General features: G+C 44.0%; 2 protein-coding genes across 5 annotated transcripts in view; both read left to right on the top strand.

Annotated features, from left to right (window-relative positions):
* The window catches only part of LOC308168210 (vasodilator-stimulated phosphoprotein-like), a 48,001-nt gene extending 30,041 nt beyond the window's left edge, over positions 1–17,960 (top strand). Inside the window, exons 3-14 of one of the 2 annotated variants that reach the window (XM_080542713.1) lie at positions 6,159–6,339; positions 6,741–6,807; positions 8,676–8,758; positions 8,893–9,128; positions 9,344–9,462; positions 12,329–12,380; positions 12,545–12,572; positions 12,778–12,820; positions 13,037–13,093; positions 13,721–13,790; positions 13,886–13,943; positions 15,780–17,960. In XM_080542713.1, the coding sequence (XP_080398839.1) occupies positions 6,159–6,339; positions 6,741–6,807; positions 8,676–8,758; positions 8,893–9,128; positions 9,344–9,462; positions 12,329–12,380; positions 12,545–12,572; positions 12,778–12,820; positions 13,037–13,093; positions 13,721–13,790; positions 13,886–13,943; positions 15,780–15,817 (1,032 nt within the window). In that variant the 3' untranslated portion in view covers positions 15,818–17,960. The remainder of the gene's footprint in view (positions 1–6,158; positions 6,340–6,740; positions 6,808–8,675; positions 8,759–8,892; positions 9,129–9,343; positions 9,463–12,328; positions 12,381–12,544; positions 12,573–12,777; positions 12,821–13,036; positions 13,094–13,720; positions 13,791–13,885; positions 13,944–15,779) is intronic. The other variant, XM_080542714.1, reaches the window with a different exon arrangement.
* An 875-nt stretch (positions 17,961–18,835) lies between these two features.
* LOC308168366 (clathrin heavy chain 1-like) overlaps positions 18,836–22,856 on the top strand; it is a 51,906-nt gene continuing 47,885 nt past the window's right edge. For all 3 annotated transcript variants that reach the window (XM_080542929.1, XM_080542930.1, XM_080542928.1), the window contains exon 1: positions 18,836–18,963. In XM_080542929.1, the coding sequence (XP_080399055.1) occupies positions 18,922–18,963 (42 nt within the window). In that variant the 5' untranslated portion in view covers positions 18,836–18,921. The remainder of the gene's footprint in view (positions 18,964–22,856) is intronic.

The following is a 22,856-nucleotide window of genomic DNA, read 5'->3' as shown; positions in this document are numbered from 1 at the left end:
ATGAAGAGGTCCGAAGCGTGGCTTCATGTCTCCGAAGCTGTGTCTCTCTGAATGCACCCTGTGTCTCTCTGAATGCAGCTGTGTCTCTCTGAATGCAGCTGTGTCTCTCTGAATGCACCTGTGTCTCTCTGAACGCAGCTGTGTCACTCTGAATGCACCTGTGTCTCTCTGAACGCAGCTGTCTCTCTCTGAATGCACCTGTGTCTCTCTGAATGCACCTGTGTCTCTCTGAATGCAGCTGTCTCTCTGAATGCACCTGTGTCTCTCTGAATGCACCTGTGTCTCTCTGAATGCAGCTGTGTCTCTCTGAATGCACCTGTGTCTCTCTGAATGCAGCTGTGTCTCTATGAATGCACCTGTGTCTCTCTGAATGCACCTGTGTCTCTCTGAATGCACCTGTGTCTCTCTGAATGCAGCTGTTTCTCTCTGAATGCACCTGTGTCTCTCTGAATGCGCCTGTGTCTCTCTGAATGCAGCTGTGTCTCTCTGAACGCAGCTGTGTCTCTCTGAATGCACCTGTGTCTCTCTGAATGCACCTGTGTCTCTCTGAATGCAGCTGTCTCTCTCTGAACGCAGCTGTGTCTCTCTGAATGCACCTGTGTCTCTCTGAATGCACCTGTGTCTCTCTGAATGCAGCTGTCTCTCTCTGAATGCACCTGTGTCTCTCTGAATGCACCTGTGTCTCTCTGAATGCACCTGTGTCTCTCTGAATGCAGCTGTCTCTCTCTGAATGCACCTGTGTCTCTCTGAATGCACCTGTGTCTCTCTGAATGCAGCTGTGTCTCTCTGAATGCACCTGTGTCTCTCTGAATGCAGCTGTGTCTCTCTGAATGCAGCTGTGTCTCTCTGAATGCACCTGTGTCTCTCTGAATGCAGCTGTGTTTCTCTGAATGCACCTGTGTCTCTCTGAATGCACCTGTGTCTCTCTGAATGCACCTGTGTCTCTCTGAACGCACCTGTGTCTCTCTGAATGCACCTGTGTCTCTCTGAACGCAGCTGTGTCTCTGAATGCAGCTGTGTCTCTCTGAATGCACCTGTGTCTCTCTGAACGCAGCTGTGTCTCTCTGAATGCACCTTTGTCTCTCTGGGCGTTGGGAAATTCAGAGCGTTCAGAGCGTCCCCATTCGAAAATTCAGAGCACTGTGCTCTGGGAGCACTATATTATCACTATATTATCATTCACTATATTATCATTCACTATATTATCATATATATATTATCATTCACTATATTATCATATTATCATTCACTGTATTATCATTCACTATATTATCATATATATATTATCATTCACTATATTATCTTTCACTATATTATCATATATATATATTATCATTCACTATATTATCATATATATATATATATATATATATTATCATTCCTCAAACCACAGATGTAACGCTGACGCAGCACAAGCTGACCATTATAGCTAGCTATCGGCTTATGAAATAATGATCACAAAGCTAGTCAAAGTTGTGTGTTGCACGTTATAGCTACCGTGCCATTATAGACGTGCCGTTATAGCTAGTAATTGCAATATATGTGATTATGTCTGCCCATAGCGTAAATCATTTTTGCCCTAATGTTCAAGAACACATTTTGTTCCTGTTGTTATTATTATATGTAAACTAAGCATTGTGTTCAAACATTGTCAGGTTTTCACTAGTTCAAGTTCAAGTTTATTGTCATGTATTACAGTTTTTCCCAATTGCTAAAACACAAAAGCCAATTCTCTAAACCAAATGACCAGTTCTCTAAACACATTTATCAAAACTAGCCCCCATTTGCCAAAACCATAAACACATTTCACATGAAGACACAATTCACAAAACACAATCCTCCTTTTCTCATAAATCTAAACACATTTTGTCTTGCTAAAACACAAGTTGCAAAAAACTCGGCTCAAATTCTCAAATTAAAGCTCATGTGATGCAAAATGCTTGCCACAGTCAGCAACATTTGAACACAATGAACACACCTGGCTTCGTTCATTAAACATAACGACTCAAAATGTAAGACACTTGTTGCAAATGATTGTGGTGTGTGTGTGTGTGTGTGTGTGTGTGTGTGTGGTATAGTTCCATAAATAAATAAATAAACATCACACCCTGAACATTGTTTTCAGTGAGTATTGTTGTGTGTAATGGATCCTCTGTAGTGTTTGCATTGAGTTGTGATACAGTACAGTAGTGTACATGTTACGGTACATGTGGGAATACGGTACATGTGGGAAAACTAGGGTTAGGTGCTAGGGTGCTACGGTTAAGGTTAGGGTTAGGATTAGGGGTAGGGTTAGGGTTAGGTTTAAGGTTAGGATTATGGTTAGACATGCCAGCATGTTAATGAATGAATGGTCTTTATTGTCATTACTGTAATACAGTACAGGTACCGTACAACGAAATTTAGGAGGGGGGGGGGCTCCCCTCCTAAAAACAAGAGAGCCAAGGGTAAAACAAAAAAGAGAAAAAGAGCTGGTTGACAAAAATAAGATGTAATAATAATAATAAAATGTACACTATCTACTATACAATAAAACACTGTGCTGTACACTATGCTATGCTATAAATATCCTAACTTTTTCCTATATCTGAACCTTATGTAAACATGGGTTATCATATTGCACATAATACTTGTTGCGCATTCATTAAAGTGTCGCAGTAGCAGATTTAGAATGTTCACAGTTACAGTAATGTACCAAGTCACCCTAGCACCTAACCCTAACCCTAGTTTTCCCACATGTACCGTATTCCCACATGTACCGTAACATACATACTGTATTTTCTGTAGATTTACATACTGTTCATATGAAACACACAAATCTATGAATGCCCAATACTCTACAGTGATATATTCTGAGAACAGATACTGTAAGGTTTCTAAAAATGTGCTTTGGCAGTTGTGAAAAAAAAGAACATTCTCACACACTGAACATTGTGTTTTCAGTTGTTTTGTTGTAGTCTGTAATGATGCATATAGTGTTTACATTTTTGCAGGCTTTGAGCAGCTGTTTTGGTGTGAAAGTTTGATTGATTGATTGATTGAAAACCTTTATTGTCCCCAATGGGGAAATTTTGTTGTCAAACAGCTCAGTTAGGGCAGAAAACATTCAGTACAGAAAACAGAAAAACATTCAATAAAAAACATAAAACAGTGCAGGCTCAATAAGTAAAAAGTTCCAAAAGTTCCATCTCCAGGTCTCCCCCACCCTGCAGGGCCTGGTTGTAGAGTCGGAGTGCAGCTGGAATAAAGGACTGTCCAAATCTTTTTGTACTTTGACGGGGGAGAACAAATCTGTGGCTGAACTTGCTCCTCATCCCTGCCAGCTCGCAGTACATCGGGTGGGAGGGATTGGCCAGCATGGCCGCCAGTTTTTTCCCCATCCTCTGTTCTGCCACCACCTCTAGGCTGTCCAGCCCGGTCCCCACCACAGAGCTGGCCTTCTTCACCAGTTTGTTTAGCTTCGCAGCATCCCTGGCACAGATGTTTCCACCCCAGCAGGCCACGGCGAAGAACAGAACGCTGGCAACCACCGACTGGTAAAACATTTGCAGCAGCTTGTTGCAGACACCGAAAGACCTCAGCCTTCTCAGGAAAAACAGTCTGCTCTGCCCTTTCCTGAGAAGAGCCTCGGTGTTGTCAGTCCAGTCCAGTTTGTTATTAATTTGTACTCCCAGGTACCTGTAGGAGTCCACCCTCTCGACTTCCACCCCCTTGATGGTGATGGGGGCTGGGGTCCTTCTCTTCCTCCTAAAATCCACCACCAACTCCTTTGTTTTGCTGGTGTTAAGCAAAAGGTAGTTGGTGTCGCACCACTGCACGAAGCTCTCCACCAGGGCCCTGTACTCCTCATCCCTGTCGTCTGTGATGTAACCGACGATAGAGGAGTCATCCGAAAACTTCTGCAGGTGGCACTGGTCGGAGCTAAACTGGAAGTCGGAGGTATAGAGGGTGAAGAGAAAGGGTGACAGAACAGTTCCCTGGGGGGCACCGGTGTTGCACACCACCACCTCAGACTGACAGCCCTGCAGTCTCACATACTGACGCCTGTCTGTGAGGTAGTTGTGGATCCAAGCCGTCAGGGAGTCCTCCACACACATCACTGCTAGTTTGTCAGCCAGCAGTGATGGCTTGATAGTGTTAAATGCACTGGAGAAGTCGAAGAACATGGTCCTCACCATGCTCTGTGGCCTCTCCAGGTGAGTGTAGGCCCTGTGCAGCATGTAAATGATGGCGTCCTCCACCCCCATGCTCTCCTGGTATGCAAACTGCCGGGGGTCCAGGAAGTCCTTCACCTGGGGCTTAAGGTGTTGCAGCACTAGCCTCTCCAGGATCTTCATGACCTGTGGTGTCAGGGCGACAGGTCTGTAGTCGTTTGGGGTGCTGGGCCGTCCCTTCTTTGGCACTGGGACGATGCAAGAGGTCTTCCAGAGCTGTGGCACCCTCCTCAGTCTTAGAGATAGACTGAAGAGATGTTGGAATGTGTCCGCCAGCTCTCCAGCACACACCTTCAGAACCCTGGGGTTGATGTTGTCTGGACCTCTGGACTTGTTCACATTCACCCTGGAAAGCTGCCTTCTCACCTGCTCAGATGTTATAAAGCTGTGAGTACCGGTGTCTCCAGGTGTGAAGCATGCTCCCTGGCTCCTGGTGTTGGTAAGGGGAGGCAGTTGCTGTTGGGGTGCTGCTGGGGTGTCAGGGGGAGTGGGGGCTACTGTTGCCAGGGGTGCGGTACATTGGAGAGGGGAGGAGAGGGTCGGGGGCTGTGGGGGGTGACAGGGGGATGAGTTTTGAAGAGAGAAGGTGTGGTTTTGTTTATGTAGCTTTAGAAAAGTGTGTTGTGTTTAGAGTTTTGGGAAAATGGAGGAAAGTTTTGGGAAATGTGTTTTAGCAATTGAGAAAAACTGTAATACAATGAAATTCTTCAGCCTCGTCTCTCTCTGTAGTATCACACACAACAACATAGTCCACAATACAAACAAAACAACAATACAGTACAAGGTGGTCAAAGTGTACCTGTGTTCTCTGATTGACGTTGAAGAACAGATTTCCAGAGCGTATTAAATAGACCAGAACAGATTTCCAGAGCGTATTAAATAGTCATAAATAAATAATAATAATAACAATAACTACTCAAGTATTAAATATTCATACACATTTATTAATGCACCCCTAATTTATATGTACAAATGTTACGTTCAGATATTATACACTGTGTTCACAGACTCGAGATAATAAAACAGCTGCGTTGACGCTGAAACCCTGTGTAGGCGTTACCTACTTTTTTTCCACACAGAATTTTTTTATCAGAAATCGATAAAGAATCGAATATGAATCCAAGCAAGAATCGATAATGGAATCGGTATCAATGACATCTTATCAATTCCCCATCCCTAAACAAGACACTCTCACTGCTATCTCACTACCCCATCCCTAAACAAGACACTCTCACGGCTATCTCACTACCCCATCCCTAAACAAGACACTCTCACTGCTATCTCACTACTATCTCACTAACCCATCTTCCTTCATCTCTTCCCCATCCTCTCCAGCCCTCTCTGTCCCACTCAGTCACACAAGTGTTCCCAAGAGACGTGCCTTAAAGTGGATCTTTCCTGAGAGATGGTTGTGACCATTAAAGAAGCCTCCCCCCCCACTCTCCATAGCTCTCTCTTTCTCTGGGATCCAGTCCCTCAGCCCTTCTATCTCTGTATGTACCCCTGATATCTGTCCCCTGTCCCTGCCTGTCTCTGTTTTGACAGGCCTGAAGGTCAGGAATACCATTACGGTGCCTCAGTTCAACTCGCCAGCCTCTCTTTTTAGCGCGGGAGGCTTCCTCTCTCGCTCTTCTGCTCTGTGGAATTTTTTGGGGTTGTAAAACAAACAGAGAAATGACGCGTCAGCACATTCAGTGCGGCTCTAAACCCAGAGCACTCTTCCACCGACTCACAGGACGGGCACCACCTGCTGGTCTGAATACGTATCTCTGTGTGCTTGCGGTTATGGAATGTACTACCTTTGTTTATTATGCAACCTGACTACCAACCTGTCTGAAAGATTCTGTTCATTTTCAATATTACAGACTATTTACTTGGTGTACTTTGGTATGGACGTTTCTTGTCTTGGTGATTTAACTGGGTAGTGCAATTGTTGTTTAACAGGTGGTGATTAACTGTCCAATCGTGAAGGGTTTGAAGTATAACCAAGCCACACCCAACTTCCACCAGTGGCGGGACGCGAGGCAGGTTTGGGGGCTTAACTTCGGCAGTAAGGAGGACGCCACCTTGTTCGCCAATGGCATGACGCACGCTCTAGAGGTGCTCAACTCCTTGGCAGACGCAGGTACTGTTAAAATGTGTGTGTGTGTGTGTGTGTGTGTGTGTGTGTGTGTGTGTGTCAGGAGACAGGACTGTCAGTATTAAATGTACATGGCTGTCAAAGTACATGCTGCCTTAACAGACATTCCAGCAGCATGCCATGAACAATCAATCAATGAATCAATCAGACTTTATTGAACACATTTTATACACAAACATACCCAACCACAATGACTTTACAAGAAGAATAAATAAAAACATACGGAGATGATTTAAAAAAACAAAACAAACAAACAAGAAGATAAAAACAAAGGAGGATAATAAAAGTATGACCTCCGTGGAGGTTCAGGTGTGGGAACATGAGTACTCTCGCAGCTCTCCTCCTCAGAGTCATGCTAAGCCAGGTTACTTCCCCTCTTTCTCCAGGGTACGCTACCCTCCCCCGACCAGTGTCAAACGGGCCATCCCCAGAGGAGCTGGAGCAGCAGCGAAGGTACCAAGAGTGGGAACCCATGGTGGGGAGGGGAGAGTACACATTTGGGATGGTGGTTTCCCTGATGTAGGCTAAATCACACTCTTTGACTAAAGGTTTAATCTGTGTCAGGAAACCCAGCACTTTATCTTGATTTTTGCTAATTTACCTCTATATACAATTCCACTCTGCGGTCAAGTTAATCATTCTGTTTTAGTGCCAGTAAATAGATTGGGGGTGGGAACAACAGGTATGCCTATTTAGTGCCTCCAGTAGATTTCACAGATGGTTCAAACGGCTAACTGAGTGAAAGTTACTTCCCCATTGCATTGTCATTTGGGATGAACACTCAATGATCAACTGAAGACGATGGCTCTGTATAAACACGGTCCTGTTGGCACAGTGCTGCATAACCACATTTGCACGCTGAGAGGATTTGACAGGATTAGCGTCAGGCTGCTTAGCCCTCAGCCTGTCTCTTAAGGTCAGAGGTTAAAAAGCCGAAGAGGGTCAACGCCTCTGACAAGTAAATCCCTCCCTCCCTAGTCATTCTGGACCCACCATTTGCCCCAAATATGCCTGGCTTTAACCCTATCCTCATTTACTCTAACGGGCAAAATGTGACACAACTGAATAGGCTTTGGCATAGGTTGGCGAGGTTGTCTGTCAATTGGCGCCACTCATGGTCATTGATATGGGGTTCATCCAGTTGGACAGAATGTTTATAGAAAGGTATCATGTAGCATTGAACATTTTGTCCATCCTTCATGTCACATATATACATGGACAAAAGTATTGGGACACCTGAACATTACACTGATAGGTGCTTGTTGAACTTCTCATTCCAAAACCATGGGCATTAATATGGAGTTGGTCCCACCTTTGCTACTATAACAGCTTCCACTCTTCTGGGAAGACTTTCTACTAGATTTTAGAATATGGTTGTGGGGATTTGCTCCCATTCAGCCACAAGAGCATTAATGAGGTCAGGCACTGATGTTGGGCGAGAAGGACTGGCTCCCAGTCGGCGTTCCAATTCATCCCAAAGGTGTTCGATGGGGTTGAGGTCAGAGCTCTGTGTGCAGGCCAGTCAAGTTCTCCCAGGCCAAACTTGGCAAATCATGTCATTATGGACCTCACTTTGTGTATGGGGCCATTGTCATGCTGAAACTGGAAAGGGCCTTCCCCAAACTGTTGCCACAAAGTTGGAAGCATACAATTCTCTAGAATCCCATTGTATGCTGTAGTAAGATTTCCCTTCACTGGAACTAAGGGGCCTAGCCCAAACCATGAAAACAGCCCCAGACGATAATTGTGTCCACATACTTTTGTCCATATAGTGTATATAGTATGCTGCCAAGGAACAGCTCCTGTGGGTAACAGATGTGTTGGGGGAGGGAAGAGGGGCTGCCGTGGCCCGAATTAAGCTGTTTTGACCAGATGTGGACTTTAATTCCAGTGCTCGGCTAATCAGAAGCTGTGACATGCCTACCGATACACTGGGTATGGCCGCCTTGTCAGCAGAATCTAATCACAAAATGTGGTTTTGATTTTGACACTTCAAAATGCCACCTGTCACAATTAAACAGTATATCTAGAATTGTTTGGGCAAGGAGGTTGTTGATTAGATGAACAAAGTCGTCCTTAGTAGGAGGAGTCTTGTCCTTAGTAGGAGGAGTCTTGTCCTTAGTAGGAGGAGTCTTGTCCTTCATGGGCTACGGCGTCTTCTGACATGCTTCTGCCACTCCTTTTCAAGTGCTGCCATCTCATTCATACCTTCAGCCAATAAAACATTGAATGTTTTGTATACTAATCTCGATCCAGTAATTGTTTATGGGCATGCTTTCATGTGTCTGTTTGATTGTATGTGTCTGTGGTTGTCCCTCCAGACTAGAGCAGCAGAAGATGGAGCAGCAGGAGAGAGAGCGCCAGGAGAGAGAGCAGCAGGAGAGGGAGAGACAAGCTGCAGCAGGTAGCCTTAGTTAACTGAACTACACTGGCTCACAATAAATGCATATCATTTTGGGGGGGCAAAATGACACTATGAAATGTACAGTGAAAAGATAAGGAGTAGTCTGTCACAGTGTCTATGACTTTCTTGTTTAGTTCCCGTTCCCCCGGCCCCTCCTCCGATGGCCCCTGGAGGTCCCCCAGCACCCCCAGGCCCTCCTCCACCCCCCGGCCCCCCTCCTCCTCCGGGACCCCCTCCCTCAGGCCCACCCCCTGGCTCAGGCCCACCCCCGGCCCCACCGCTGCCCTCCTCTGGAGGAGACAGCGGCGGGGGGCTAGGCGGAGGCCTGGCAGCAGCTTTGGCTGCGGCCAAGCTCCGCAAAGTGGCCAAGGTGAGAGAACAAGGAGGAGGAGCTATATATCCTCTACAAGTCTACGTTTACATTGGCATCTGATATCTGAAGTTGTGTAGACTTAAATGCCAATGATTTAGTATGCTCAGCCATACCAAGAATTCAAACATTTACTGGATTGCTGAAGGTGTGCCCAGATAGTTTGATGTGTTCGTAACTCCTTTTTTCTGATGTTTATCTACTGACCTCTGCAGGATGACAGTGGTGCTGCAGCCCCAGCTGCCAAGGCTAGCAGTGGTAGTAGCAGTGGTAGTGGTGGAGGAGGAGGAGGAGGCGGCTTGATGGGAGAGATGAGTGCCATCCTGGCACGAAGGTGGGTGGCAGGGACCATGGCTCTCTTAAAGCATGAATATTGCCTTAAGCCCTGAATGTTGATCCCTCTAGCTCTAGTTGTTCTAAACCAGGGGTCACCAACACGGTGCCCGCGGGCACCAGGTCGCCCCCAAAGACCACTTGAGTCGCCCGCAGGCCTGTTCTAAAAATAGCGTCTAGTGAGCTGCGTCTAAAATGAAAAAAATGGAAAAAAATAAATAATAAATCTATAATTTATATATATTTGATTCTGTTGCTATTCTTTTTTAATCACACTTGCATTCATATAGATTTAAAAATGACAATATCTTAAAAATATGTTTATTATACATAAGTTTAGATAGGTGAACTCTGACCTACTCTAGTTCTAACGTCAGTATTGTGCGCGACAAGTGGAGAGTAAGTTGGCGGGCGCAGCGAAGGTGGGCGCTTAATGCAGTTTAGTACCCCAAAAACATGGCAGAAAAAATAATGAAAACGTATCACTTTCACAACGATTGGGAGGAGGAGTTCTTTTTTACGACTGTGAAAGAAACCTGCGTGTGTCTCATTTGTGGGGCGACTGTGGCCACGGCAAAGCGGCACAATGTGGAGAGACACTTCACTACCTGTCACAAAAGCTACCATGCTAACTACCCACCAGGGACCGCACTACGGGCAGAAAAAGCCCGCGACCTAAAGGCAGCTTTGGGTAAGCAACAATCTTTTTTCACGAGGCCGGCGAAAAAGTCACAAAAAGCAACCGAAGCCTCGTTTAGAGCTACACATTTTCTGATCAAGAAGAAGAAGGCATTTTCAGACGGAGAAGTTGTCAAAGAAGCAATGCTTATAATTGCTAACACTGTACTAAACGATGAGAAAAATGTAACCGATCTAATCTCCGCTCTCTCCGACGTCCAACTGGGGGCATCTACGATGGCTAGACGAGTGTCAGCTATGTCTGGTAACTTGGCCGATCAGCTGGACCAGGATCTGGCTAAGTGCAGCTGGTTTAGCATCCAGTGCGACGAGTCCGTGGACAGCAGCAGTACAGCGCAGCTGTCGGTTTTCATCCGGATGGTGTTTTAAGATTTCTCCACAAGAGAAGAACTCCTGACACTACTGCCCTTAAAGACAACTACGAGGGGAGTTGACATTTATAACACGGTGAAGGAGTTTTTCGTGCAGAAAAAGATACCGTTGGAAAAGCTGGTAGCGGTGACTACAGACGGGGCTCCTGCTATGATCGGCCGACATACAGGTTTCATCGCTCACTGTAAAGGTGACCCAGACTTCCCAACATTTCTGCATTACCACTGCATTATTCACCAGCAGGCGTTATGTGCAAAAGTGATCGGCTTTGAGCACGTGATGACTCCCGTTGTGAAAATCATAAACAACATCCGTTCCAAAGCAAAGCAGCGCAGGATTTTCAAGGTGCTATTGGAGGAGATGTCAGCTGAATATGGTGACCTGCTGCTACACACAGAAATCCGATGGCTCAGCAGAGGACGAGTTTTACGTCGTTTTTTGTCACTTTTGGGTGAAATCAAAGCGTTCATGCAGTCCAAAGGCGAAGATGTCTCACTGCTAGAGGACACAGAGTGGACACTTGACCTTGCATTTTTGACAGACATTACTGGGAAACTAAACAACTTGAACTGCGAGCTGCAAGGCAAAGGTAAGACTGTTGTTGTTATGATAAGTGCTTTAAATGCATTTAAAGCCAGTTTTTTCTGTGGATATACAGAGAAAGAAGGTGCTGCACTTTCCCTCTGTGCAGTCGGTGCTGAAAGACAATGCTTCTGCATCTGAGACATTTGACAAAGTTGCAGAAAAGTACTGTGAAGTCAAACAGACTTGGGCAAGAGTTTGAGAATAGGTTTTGTGACCTTCATCAGCTTGAGCCATGTGTGTCATTCATTTCCAATCCTTTCATGAATGTGGACACAACATGCTGTGCTGAGCAACTAAGTGCAACGTTCAACTTGGATGCTGGACAAGTGGAGATTGAAATCATAACATTGCAAAATGACCTCCACCTCAAAGCCCACCAGGCTGCACCAAACTTTTGGTGCCTTGTTGATACAGAGAAGTACAGTGGTGTATGCACAGCAGCTATGAAGGTTGCCAGCCTGTTTGGTTCAACCTATCTCTGTGAATCAGCGTTTTCTGACATGAACTTCATCAAGAACAAACACAGAACACGCCTCACTGATGCACATCTGAAAGACTCACTTACAGTTGCAGTGTCAAGTTACACACCAGATTACAATATACTGGTGAACAGCATGCAATGCCAGTCTTCCCACTAACAAAGAAACAGATACCAGATGTTGTCAGTGGCAACATGGCAGTGCCATGGCAAAGTGTAATTAAAATATTGAAGAATTGTGTTCAATTTAAAAGTGTGTTCATGACATGTAACAGTTATAATTAGTTAAAAATGCAGCAGATTTGGTCATTAGTTCAAAATGTGACAAGATGTATTTAAAAATATGTAAGTTGATTTTTCTTTAACATTACATAATTGATAACTTTTTGAAACATAAGTGATCATCTGAAAATGTAACAATTACTGAGATTAATAGAGATAAAGTGCTGAATATTGATATCTGTTTCCCACCTTGTTGTCATTTTTGAGAATTATTGTGAGAAATCATTAACGTGATCAGTGTCTTCACATAGATGAGTATCATTAATCATTATTAATAATATATAACTAAAGGCAAACTGAGCAAATGTGTTATTTCAGAAGAGCGTATCAAACTGGTAGCCCTTCGTATGACTCAGTACCCATGAAGTAGCTCTCAGTTTCAAAAAGGTTGGTGACCCCTGTTCTAAACAGTCAAATGTTTATTCTTATATCATCTTTCTGTCCTCCTCAGGAGAAAAGTAACTGATAAGGTTGAGAAGCCAGCGGCTAAGACGGAAGATAATGTAAGTATTTGGTTTATTATTAGTCAGTTGCATGTGTGTACCTCTAATTACCCGATAGCCAGGTAGTCATGGAGGATCAGAAAACTAATAGGGAGCTTTTAAGGTGAATGAGGGATTTCAGAGGAACAAACTCAAGTCTAACTTTGCTTCTTTTCTTTGTACAGGATGACTCAGAATCTCAAGTCCAAAGTGGTGAGCTGTGTGTGTGTGTTGTGTGTGTGTGTGTGTGTGTGTGTGTGTGTGTATGTGTGTATGTGTGTATGTGTGTATGTGTGTGTGTGTGTGTGTGTGTGTATGTGTGTGTGTGTGTGTGTGTGTGTAATCCGTTTTTATAGTTATTGCTATTATTGTAATTTCCTGTTTTTATTTTTCAAATGGGCCTTCCTCTGTTTCTTAGACACACTTAGGAAACCTTGGGAAAAGTCAGCCACTATGCCCAGGTAAGAATTCAGCTTTGTGCGTGTGTGTGTGTGTGTGTGTGTGTGTGTGTGTGTCTGTGTGTGTTTGTGTCTGTGTGTGAAGAAGAGTTGCCTGTCAGTTCTTAAGAGCAACTTATGTTTGTCCCATTGCGTGTTTCAGTCCCCAAGTAAAAAAAGGGTGTGTGAGATTTGATTGATTTCTGTTCTAAGAGCAGAGTGTGTGTGTCTCACAAACAGGAATAACTCCATCCCCAAGAGCATGGACTCCACCACTTCCTTGCCCCAGGGTTCCAGGTACAATGCCCCTATCTCCCCAATGAAGAGACAGGGCTGTTGCTCTCTCTCTCATCTCCCTCTATCATTTGGTCAACTGTGACACGGCTTCTGAGAGGTGTGCTGGGGCATTGCACGTCACTGTTGATAGCGCCATCTAGTGGAATGACAAAATAGAATGAATATTATGGCATAGTTCATCAGGGATCAGAGCTTTGCGCATTCCTGTGTGATTGTTACATGAAATCATTCTGGTAATAAATGTTTTTGTGTTGGATCAATTGCATTTATGCTAAAATGATTTGTGTTTTATTTCTGTGACATTTCTGGGCATTTGGTGGTGTCAATCTAACTAAAACAAGAATAGGGTTGTCCGGGTGTGTGTGTATGTTGCTCCATGAGGCGCTATGGTGATGAGTTTGATTGTCAGCAGGGGTTGTCATGGTGATGGACTTGCCTGGCTCTGGCAAAAGGCTGCTCCTGGCTGCAAGATTTTAGCATGCAGTTATTTAAATGTCTCTCTCTCTCTCTCTCTCTCTCTCTCTCTCTCTCTCTCTCTCTCTCTCTCTCTCTCTCTCTCTCTCTCTCTGTCTCTCTCTCTCTCTCTCTCCCTCTCTCTCCCTCACCCCCCCCTCTCAATTCATTCAGGATGAAGCATGGGGGTGGTAGTAGTGATGCAGGAGCTGGAGAAGAGTCCGATATGGAGAGAATTAAGCAAGTATGTCTTCTTTTCTTACGACACCACTTCTAGTCCAAATCAATATAAGAATGAAAATGATAGAACTGTTTGTTTGGAATGTGGCCTTTCTGCAGGATATTCTGGAGGAGGTGCGGAAGGAGTTACAAAAAGTCAAGGAGGAGATCATTGGAGGTGAGACCATGCAGATTTATATGTATATACATATACATATATATATATATACATGATTTGAACAAAATGATGTTTCAAATGAAAAGATTGAAGTAATTTACTAAAATATATAATTTTGCCCATCATTGAAATGGTCCCCAAATATAATTATTTCAGTTTCAGAATGACTCATAGGAATTGTGCTAAAAGACAGTTATGACTAAAACAACTGTAGTTCTCTAGTACTGTAGGCAGTGGGAGTGTGTTATCAACACACTTACACACACTCTCAAGCAAGGAATAGAACCAACTTTTATGATTTTTGCTTGATGATTACATGATTACATTTCTTATTTACATATTTCGAGCTGCAAAGGACATTTTGATGATGAGATGATTGAATCCTTAGTTTGCATCCATGTATTGGGTTTGCTCCAAACACTCTAAATTAAAAATAAAAACACAAGTAGTAGCGGGTAGTGGTGGTCTAGTGGTAGTGAGATGGACTTGTGATCGGAAGGTTGTGAGTTCAAATCCCGCCTGAAACCACACCACTACTAGTGTGCCCTTGAGTAAGGCACTTAGCCCTCAGTTACTCCAGGGGGAATGTCCCTGTAATTCGTAATTGTAAGTCGCTTTGGATAAAAGCGGCCATACAAACCGATTTGATGCAGTGTGCGGTGTAAGGTCTGGGCACTGACAGGCTGACATCGCACTTCTGCAACCTCTGCAGCAATGCTGGAAGCACTCGCACGTCTATTTTTGGAAACCAACCTCTGGATATGACGCTGAGCACGTGGACTCAACTTATTTGGTCGACCCTGGCGAGGCCTGTTCCGAGTGGAACCTGTCCTGGAAAACCGCTGTATGATCTTAGCCACTGTGCTGCAACTCATTTTCAGGGTGTTGGCAATCTTCTTATAGCCAAGGCCATCTTTGTGAAGCGCAATAATCCTTTTTTTCAGCCGCTCAGAGAGTTCCTTGCCATGAGGTGCCATGTTGTCCAGCATTCAGAGAGATTGTGCCCAAAACACCAAATTTAACAGCCCTGCTTATCATTTACACCTGAATCCTTGTAACACTAACGAGTCACATGACACCAGGGCGGGAAAACAACATCATTGGGCACAATTAGGACATGTTCACTATGGGGTGTACTCACTTTTGTTGCCAGCTGTTTAGACATTAACAGCTGTGTACTGAGTAATTTTCAAAGGACAATAAATCTATACTGTTATTCAAGCAGCACACTGACTACTTTTAGTTATATCAAAGTTTCAGTAGGATAGTGTTATCCCCTGAAAGGATATAACAGAATATTTGCAAAAATCTAAAGGGTGTACTCACTTTTGAGATATACCGTACTGTATATGCATGTGTTACGGTACATGTGGGAAAACTAGGGTTAGGGTTAGGTGCTACGTCGACTTGGTACATGCTGGCATGTCTAACCCTAACCCTAACCGTAACCCTAACCCTCCCCCTAACCCTAACCCTAGCACCTAACCCTAACCCTAGTTTTCCCACATGTACCGTAACACATGCACTGTGCGTGCAGCATTTTATCAGCAACTCATAGCCTACTCATAATGAATTAGGAATTAGGACACATCTTGAGGACTCCTAAATACAGAGTTATTTTTTATCGTTTTTTGTTTTGTTTTTACCGGGTTTTTTTTCTTTAAAGAATCTTGATAACTTGGATAGCTGAGGTTTTTTATGCACAAAGTTATTATATTTGACCGTTTCAATGGTGGGCTGATATAAATAAACTTAAAATACATGTTGAGTAAAATTCCACTTTAAGCTGAAATTAGACAACGGTTGTATAGTTTTGTTTCTTTTCCCTCTTCACAGCTTTTATTCAGGAGCTGCAAAAGCGGGGCTCCACATAGTTCTGCTAAACGATTGCTGGGAGGGATGGAGGGATGGGATGGAGGAGCTTCTGGCCCTGTGTGGACCGTTGATGATATGGTGTGGGACTATCCGCCATCACCTCATCCTGACTAGCCCAGGGATTTCTCTTTCTCGCACACACACATGCTGTCTCATATACACATGCATACATACTCACACACACCTACTTGTTTATCCAGGGAACCCATTCACATCCAAAGCCAGGACCCTACTTGTGATGATACCACCTCTCCTCTGGCTCACACTCTCATCCCCTCTTCTGTCCAAATCCTTCTTCATTTCACGAGAACTACTGCAGAGCTGCTGAACTGTTACTCCCTGTCATGTACAGATGTATCTCTCCCTATGTAAATTCTCCATTTACTCCTTCCCTTTGTCAGACATACCAGTTCTTATTCTGGGGACTTCAGTATTCAGGGAAGATCATGTCATTCATACAAGTTACTGTAATATGAGTGCTGGCATGTGTGGCTTTGTAATAATCATCTCTCCTATCCTGCCTGGCACCACTAGCTTCAACCTCAAATACTGCCTTCATAGAATCTTTTTGACAACCCTTAAAAACAAACACAGTGTCTTTGTTCACCTTGAGAACATTTGAAGATGAGAGGACACGATCTGATGGACTCCAGGGTGGATAGCTTTCACCCATAGAACACACTGCCCCCACAGGTCTGGGGGTAAAGTAGCAATCTTATTCTGCCCCCACTGCCTCATAGTAAGGGTTACACAGCTCCCATTGTCATTGGCCAAAAAAGAGACATAACACAAACATCAATGCAGAGCGTTAGAGGAGACGTTGACAAGGGAATGGGACAGACGACTAGAGTGCTGAGAGAGAGAAGAGGGCTGTGGTTTAACATAGCCACATAGGGAATCACAATTCTCTCTGCATTGCACTTGGCCCAGAGGAAGTGTGTCTTGTGTGCGATTCAATCGACACACACTCTTTTCCTCCCGCTCAGAATGAGACACTAATAGTTGGCCTGTGCAGTGGTTCTAAACTGTGCATCTCATGTATTTTTTCTTCTATTTTAGGTCTGTTTTCTAATAACATTGAAATATGAAAAAAAATGGCCATGACTAGGTCAATTAATTGCCCGTGACCAACTGCCTTGAGAATCGATATATAAATATATATCAGGGGGAAAAAAATATATATATTTGTTGGGAAAATTGTTAGCAAAAAAATTAAATGCTATTTCTTTTTTTTAATTGAGAATGACTGGTGAAGGGGGATTTTTTTTTTTTTATGATTGTTTTCTTTTTAATAGATGTTATTTTGGGTTTACTGTTATCTTTTTGTTTCTTTTTTTTCTAATAGAGTATAGGCTTTTTACACTGAAATATAAAGAAAACAGCGTAGAGACACTGGAGTAGAGATGCCTTTATAGTCGAATACAGCTGCTTCTTGTAATGCATCTGCGTCTTGAGTCTTCCTTTTTATTGGTCTTTCAATTGAATCACAATGCCTTCCAACCTCTCATTATAGGCCTACATTTTTATAATAGCATACCATCTACCTGTAGGCATTCAATGGTAGGGTATTGTTACATTCATATTTTGGGCATTTACCAGACATCCAAAGCGATTTACAACAAATCCATTCTGTGTAGACCTATGCATTGAGAAAACGAAATACATTTATTAAAATCAAGGGTGAACCAAGAGAATGCAATTATACTATTTTATATTTTTTTATATTAAACTTGACATCCTCAGGGAATTTGTTGTTTATTTTCACATAAAAACAACATGCACCATTTATCTGAATTACATTGAAGTCCGACTGAGATTAACATCTTTAAAAGGGATTGTACAAAACATTGCTTCATTCGATTGGTTCTGTGTGGACTGGACATGGCATCATAACCAATGTTTCCCGAATGGTTTGAAGCATCTTGGTAGACTGTTGACCTTGAAAGTGTCATAAATGGCAGGTGGATTGGGGGTAAATTGAAAAAGACATGTTATTGAAACAAACAGAAATGTATTTATAAGAATTCAAGTGTAAAGAAGAGCTGTCAAAATATGCGACCGTCCAAAATGTGGATCGATCTATCTCATATCAGTAAATGTGGATCTATCTATCTCATATCAGTAAATGTGGATGTATCTATCTCATATCAGTACTTGGTCTAAAGACAGCTCGCTGCATCTCTGCTGTGTTGAACGGGCCGGAACTGACGTCCCAGGGCGAATGACGTGGCAAAAATAGCTACTGAATATAATCCGAATATAGCCAATAAAGTATAAATATAACCAATAAAGCCTTTTTTTTTTTTTAAAGTGTTCCCTATCAATAGCAAAAGTCAAATGGCAGGTGGCATGTTGGTTTAGTGTGTTTGAGTGGGATGTCCTTCCAGAGAGAGAGAGGTGCCTGGCTGCTTCCGGTCTGAGACAGGCTGATCCATCTGACTGAGGCTGTGTTCGGAATGGCGTACTAGCATACTACTCATACTAGATATGACGTAGGTTTTGAGTATGCAGTGCGTTCACACTGTAGAGTATGTGAAATTTGAGTATGCAAGACATGTATGTAACTAGATTTTCGGTCGGCTGGTATTGGCATACTTATTATGAATTTAGTAGGCAGTATGCAGTATATACTAATTGAGTATGCTAGTATGCAGTATATACTAATTGAGTATGCTAGTATGCAGTATATACTAATTGAGTATGCTAGTATGCAGTATATACTAATTGAGTATGCTAGTATGCAGTATATACTAATTGAGTACGCTAGTATGCAGTATATACTCATTGAGTATGCTAGTATGCAGTATGCCATTTCGAACACAGCCTGAGACCCGCCGCCGTCCGTCGCGTTGAGGCAGTGGAGAGAGCCCGCTCACACCCGGCTGGGACACTTTGGACACATTCGACATTCCCTTGTGGCACCACAGCTAAAACATATAAAACATATCATATTCACATGTATCGGGACTGTATGTTCACTTCTGACTGACGCCCACCGAGGACCGCTCAGTGACGAGGTCGTTGCTAGGAGGCTGCCATTAGCCAGCTAGCTGCTTTAGCTAGCCTCTCAGACCCCCGGAGCAGCCAGAGGGAGACCACCACCATGGCCCAGATCCTGCCCATCCGCTTCCAGGAGCACCTGCAGGTACGTCAGCTAATAACATCTACACGGTCACAGCGGCTGTCAGGAGCGAGGTTAGCTGTTTAACCTAGCCAATTTACCCACACAGTCTGTCAGTAGCCCTACACGGCGTGATGTGCCTAGCTTACAAGCCAGCAACCCCCCAACACCCTGGGCCAGATGGATGACCTCCCCCCCCCCCGTTAGCATACGAGATGACAGCTAGCTAGCTGCTATAGTACATGAGATGACAGCTAGCTAGCTGCTATAGTACATGAGATGACAGCTAGCTAGCTGCTATAGTACATGAGATGATGGCTAGCTAGCTGCTATAGTACATGAGATGATGGCTAGCTAGCTGCTATAGTACATGAGATGATGGCTAGCTAGCTGCTATAGTACATGAGATGACAGCTAGCTAGCTGGCTAGTGCTGTGTCAAATGGCCATGTTTGATACAGCTAGCCGATTATTGTATCAATTACCCATTTTAGCTAAGCACTGACTGACATGTTCAACATAAGGATACTTTATAGATGAACTAATGTGTATGAAACAGGGCATGTTGACACACGAGCCGGAGAGCGTCCTCCTCCACACATCCACTATGGACAGACAGACAGTCCTCCTCCATACATCCACTATGGACAGACAGACAGACCTCCTCCATACATCCACTATGGACAGACAGACAGTCCTCCTCCATACATCCACTATGGACAGACAGACAGTCCTCCTCCACACATCCACTATGGACAGACAGACAGTCCTCCTCCATACATCCACTATGGACAGACAGACAGTCCTCCTCCATACATCCACTATGGACAGACAGTCCTCCTCCATACATCCACTATGGACAGACAGACAGTCCTCCATACATCCACTATGGACAGACAGACAGTCCTCCTCCATACATCCACTATGGACAGACAGTCCTCCTCCATACATCCACTATGGACAGACAGACAGTCCTCCTCCATACATCCACTATGGACAGACAGACAGTCCTCCTCCATACATCCACTACGGACAGACAGACAGTCCTCCTCCATACATCCACTATGGACAGACAGACAGTCCTCCTCCATACGTCCACTATGGACAGACAGACAGTCCTCCTCCATACATCCACTATGGACAGACAGTCCTCCTCCATACATCCACTATGGATAGACAGACAGTCCTCCTCCATACGTCCACTATGGACAGACAGACAGTCCTTCTCCATACATCCACTATGGACAGACAGTCCTCCTCCATACATCCACTATGGACAGACAGACAGTCATCCTCCATACATCCACTATGGACAGACAGACCTCCTCCATACATCCACTATGGACAGACAGACAGTCCTCCTCCATACATCCACTATGGACAGACAGACAGATCTCCTCCATACATCCACTATGGACAGACAGACCTCCTCCATACATCCACTATGGACAGACAGACCTCCTCCATACATCCACTATGGACAGACAGTCCTCCTCCATACATCCACTATGGACAGACAGACAGTCCTCCTCCATTCATCCACTATGTACAGACAGACAGTCCTCCTCCATACATCCACTATGGACAGACAGACAGTCCTCCTCCATACATCCACTATGGACAGACAGACAGTCCTCCTCCATACATCCACTATGGACAGACAGACAGTCCTTCTCCATACATCCACTATGGACAGACAGTCCTCCTCCATACATCCACTATGGACAGACAGACAGTCCTCCTCCATACATCCACTATGGACAGACAGTCCTCCTCCATACATCCACTATGGACAGACAGACAGTCCTCCTCCATACATCCACTATGGACAGACAGACAGTCCTTCTCCATACATCCACTATGGACAGACAGTCCTCCTCCATACATCCACTATGGACAGACAGACAGTCCTCCTCCATACATCCACTATGGACAGACAGTCCTCCTCCATACATCCACTATGGACAGACAGACAGTCATCCTCCATACATCCACTATGGACAGACAGACCTCCTCCATACATCCACTATGGACAGACAGACAGTCCTCCTCCATACATCCACTATGGACAGACAGACAGATCTCCTCCATACATCCACTATGGACAGACAGACCTCCTCCATACATCCACTATGGACAGACAGACCTCCTCCATACATCCACTATGGACAGACAGTCCTCCTCCATACATCCACTATGGACAGACAGACAGTCCTCCTCCATTCATCCACTATGTACAGACAGACAGTCCTCCTCCATACATCCACTATGGACAGACAGACAGTCCTCCTCCATACATCCACTATGGACAGACAGACAGTCCTCCTCCATACATCCACTATGGACAGACAGACAGTCCTCCTCCATACATCCACTATGGACAGACAGTCCTCCTCCATACATCCACTATGGACAGACAGTCGGATACTCATCATGTATCTCAATCAGATGACCACAGTTTGTAATAAAGTCCTTCATTCACTCACTCTGATTGTTCCTCTTGTGATTGTCGTCTGTGGCGGGTATAAAGCTTGCCAAATGTGCCTTCCACTAAATAAATAAAAAAATAAGAATGATTTTAAAAAGAATAATACAAAGTTGATCACAAAACAATTAAATAAACGTACTTTTCTGCTACTCGAGGGGTATTACAAAGCGAGCTGAGTTAGCGAGCTAACATTAAGGCCCGATCCCAATTCCCTTTTCTACCCCTACGGCTCGTTTTCGAGTGTCACTCGATTCGAAGGCCTTGCCTTCGAATACGTCACAAGCCCTACCCCTTCAAATCTCAGCCCTTTGAATTGGGACAGCCCTTCACGGCGCCTACGTCATCAACAGTGGTTTAGACGCGGTACGGGTGACGCGTTGTGTTGCCGGCGAATTCTCACATCTCGCAATGCCTTCAGCTGTGTTTATTTCTGTTGCGTGTGCTATAAGGATCTTTTTTCGTTTGTTATCAACACACTGTAGTGTTTAGACGTTCCTTTTTTAGTCTCTTCCGTCAGCGATGTCTTTTTTGTGGACATCGCAATAATGACAATGAATGACTCCAACCAAAACACAGAGTATTAACCATCTGTCAGCGCACAATGTTCCTCCAAAGATACCCGTGACTCAATCCTCAGCCACCACATACACACGAGTCCATCAGTAGTCATAAAGCGTTGTCCAAAAATCACGTTACCAAGCGCCTTTCTCAGAACAATTCGTCGTCTAGAATCCAAAAATTAATCCATCATAGTGGTGGTCAAAAACGTAGAAAGAGGATCTCTTGGGGACGCGGCCACATTTGCCCGTGAAGGAGAAATGACAAATAAGCGGAAACATTTCTCAGTAGAGTCGAACGGTGATAGATCATCATCCTTTACGCGTATCCTTAACTGTAGTTACATTTCGCGTGTCATATGCCATTAGACATGGAAATATGTCAATGCGCGGCTGTCATGCACAAATCAGCTTGTAACGTTAGACACACAGCACACAGCACATCGGCATGATAACGTTTTGTTGTTGTTGTGCTTGTTATAAAGAAAAGGTCTATAATGCATTGAAATGACATTAGTACATCAGACATTAGACATCAGACATGGACATTTGTCAATGCGCGGCTGTCATGCACAAATCAGCTTGTAACGTTAGACACACAGCACATCGGCATAATAACGTTTTGTTGTTGTTGTGCTTGTTATAAAGAAAAGGTCTATAATGCATTGAAATGAATGATACAACCCATTAATAATATTACCTAATAACAACTGCTCGGATTAGATTGCGGGTGGAAATAGGTCAAAATGCGCATCATGTACAAGTCAGCCGAACGTTTGATAGATAACTTTACATATGTGTACCATCATCCACTGTCAAACGCCACAGGTAATAATTGATTTATGATTGTACATCTCTGAAATGCTCGACTGT

This window comes from Nansenia antarctica (assembly GCF_963989245.1).
Source record: "Nansenia antarctica genome assembly, chromosome: 12".
Classification (NCBI taxonomy): domain Eukaryota; kingdom Metazoa; phylum Chordata; class Actinopteri; order Argentiniformes; family Microstomatidae; genus Nansenia; species Nansenia antarctica.
This window is presented reverse-complemented; position numbering and strand designations above follow the sequence as displayed.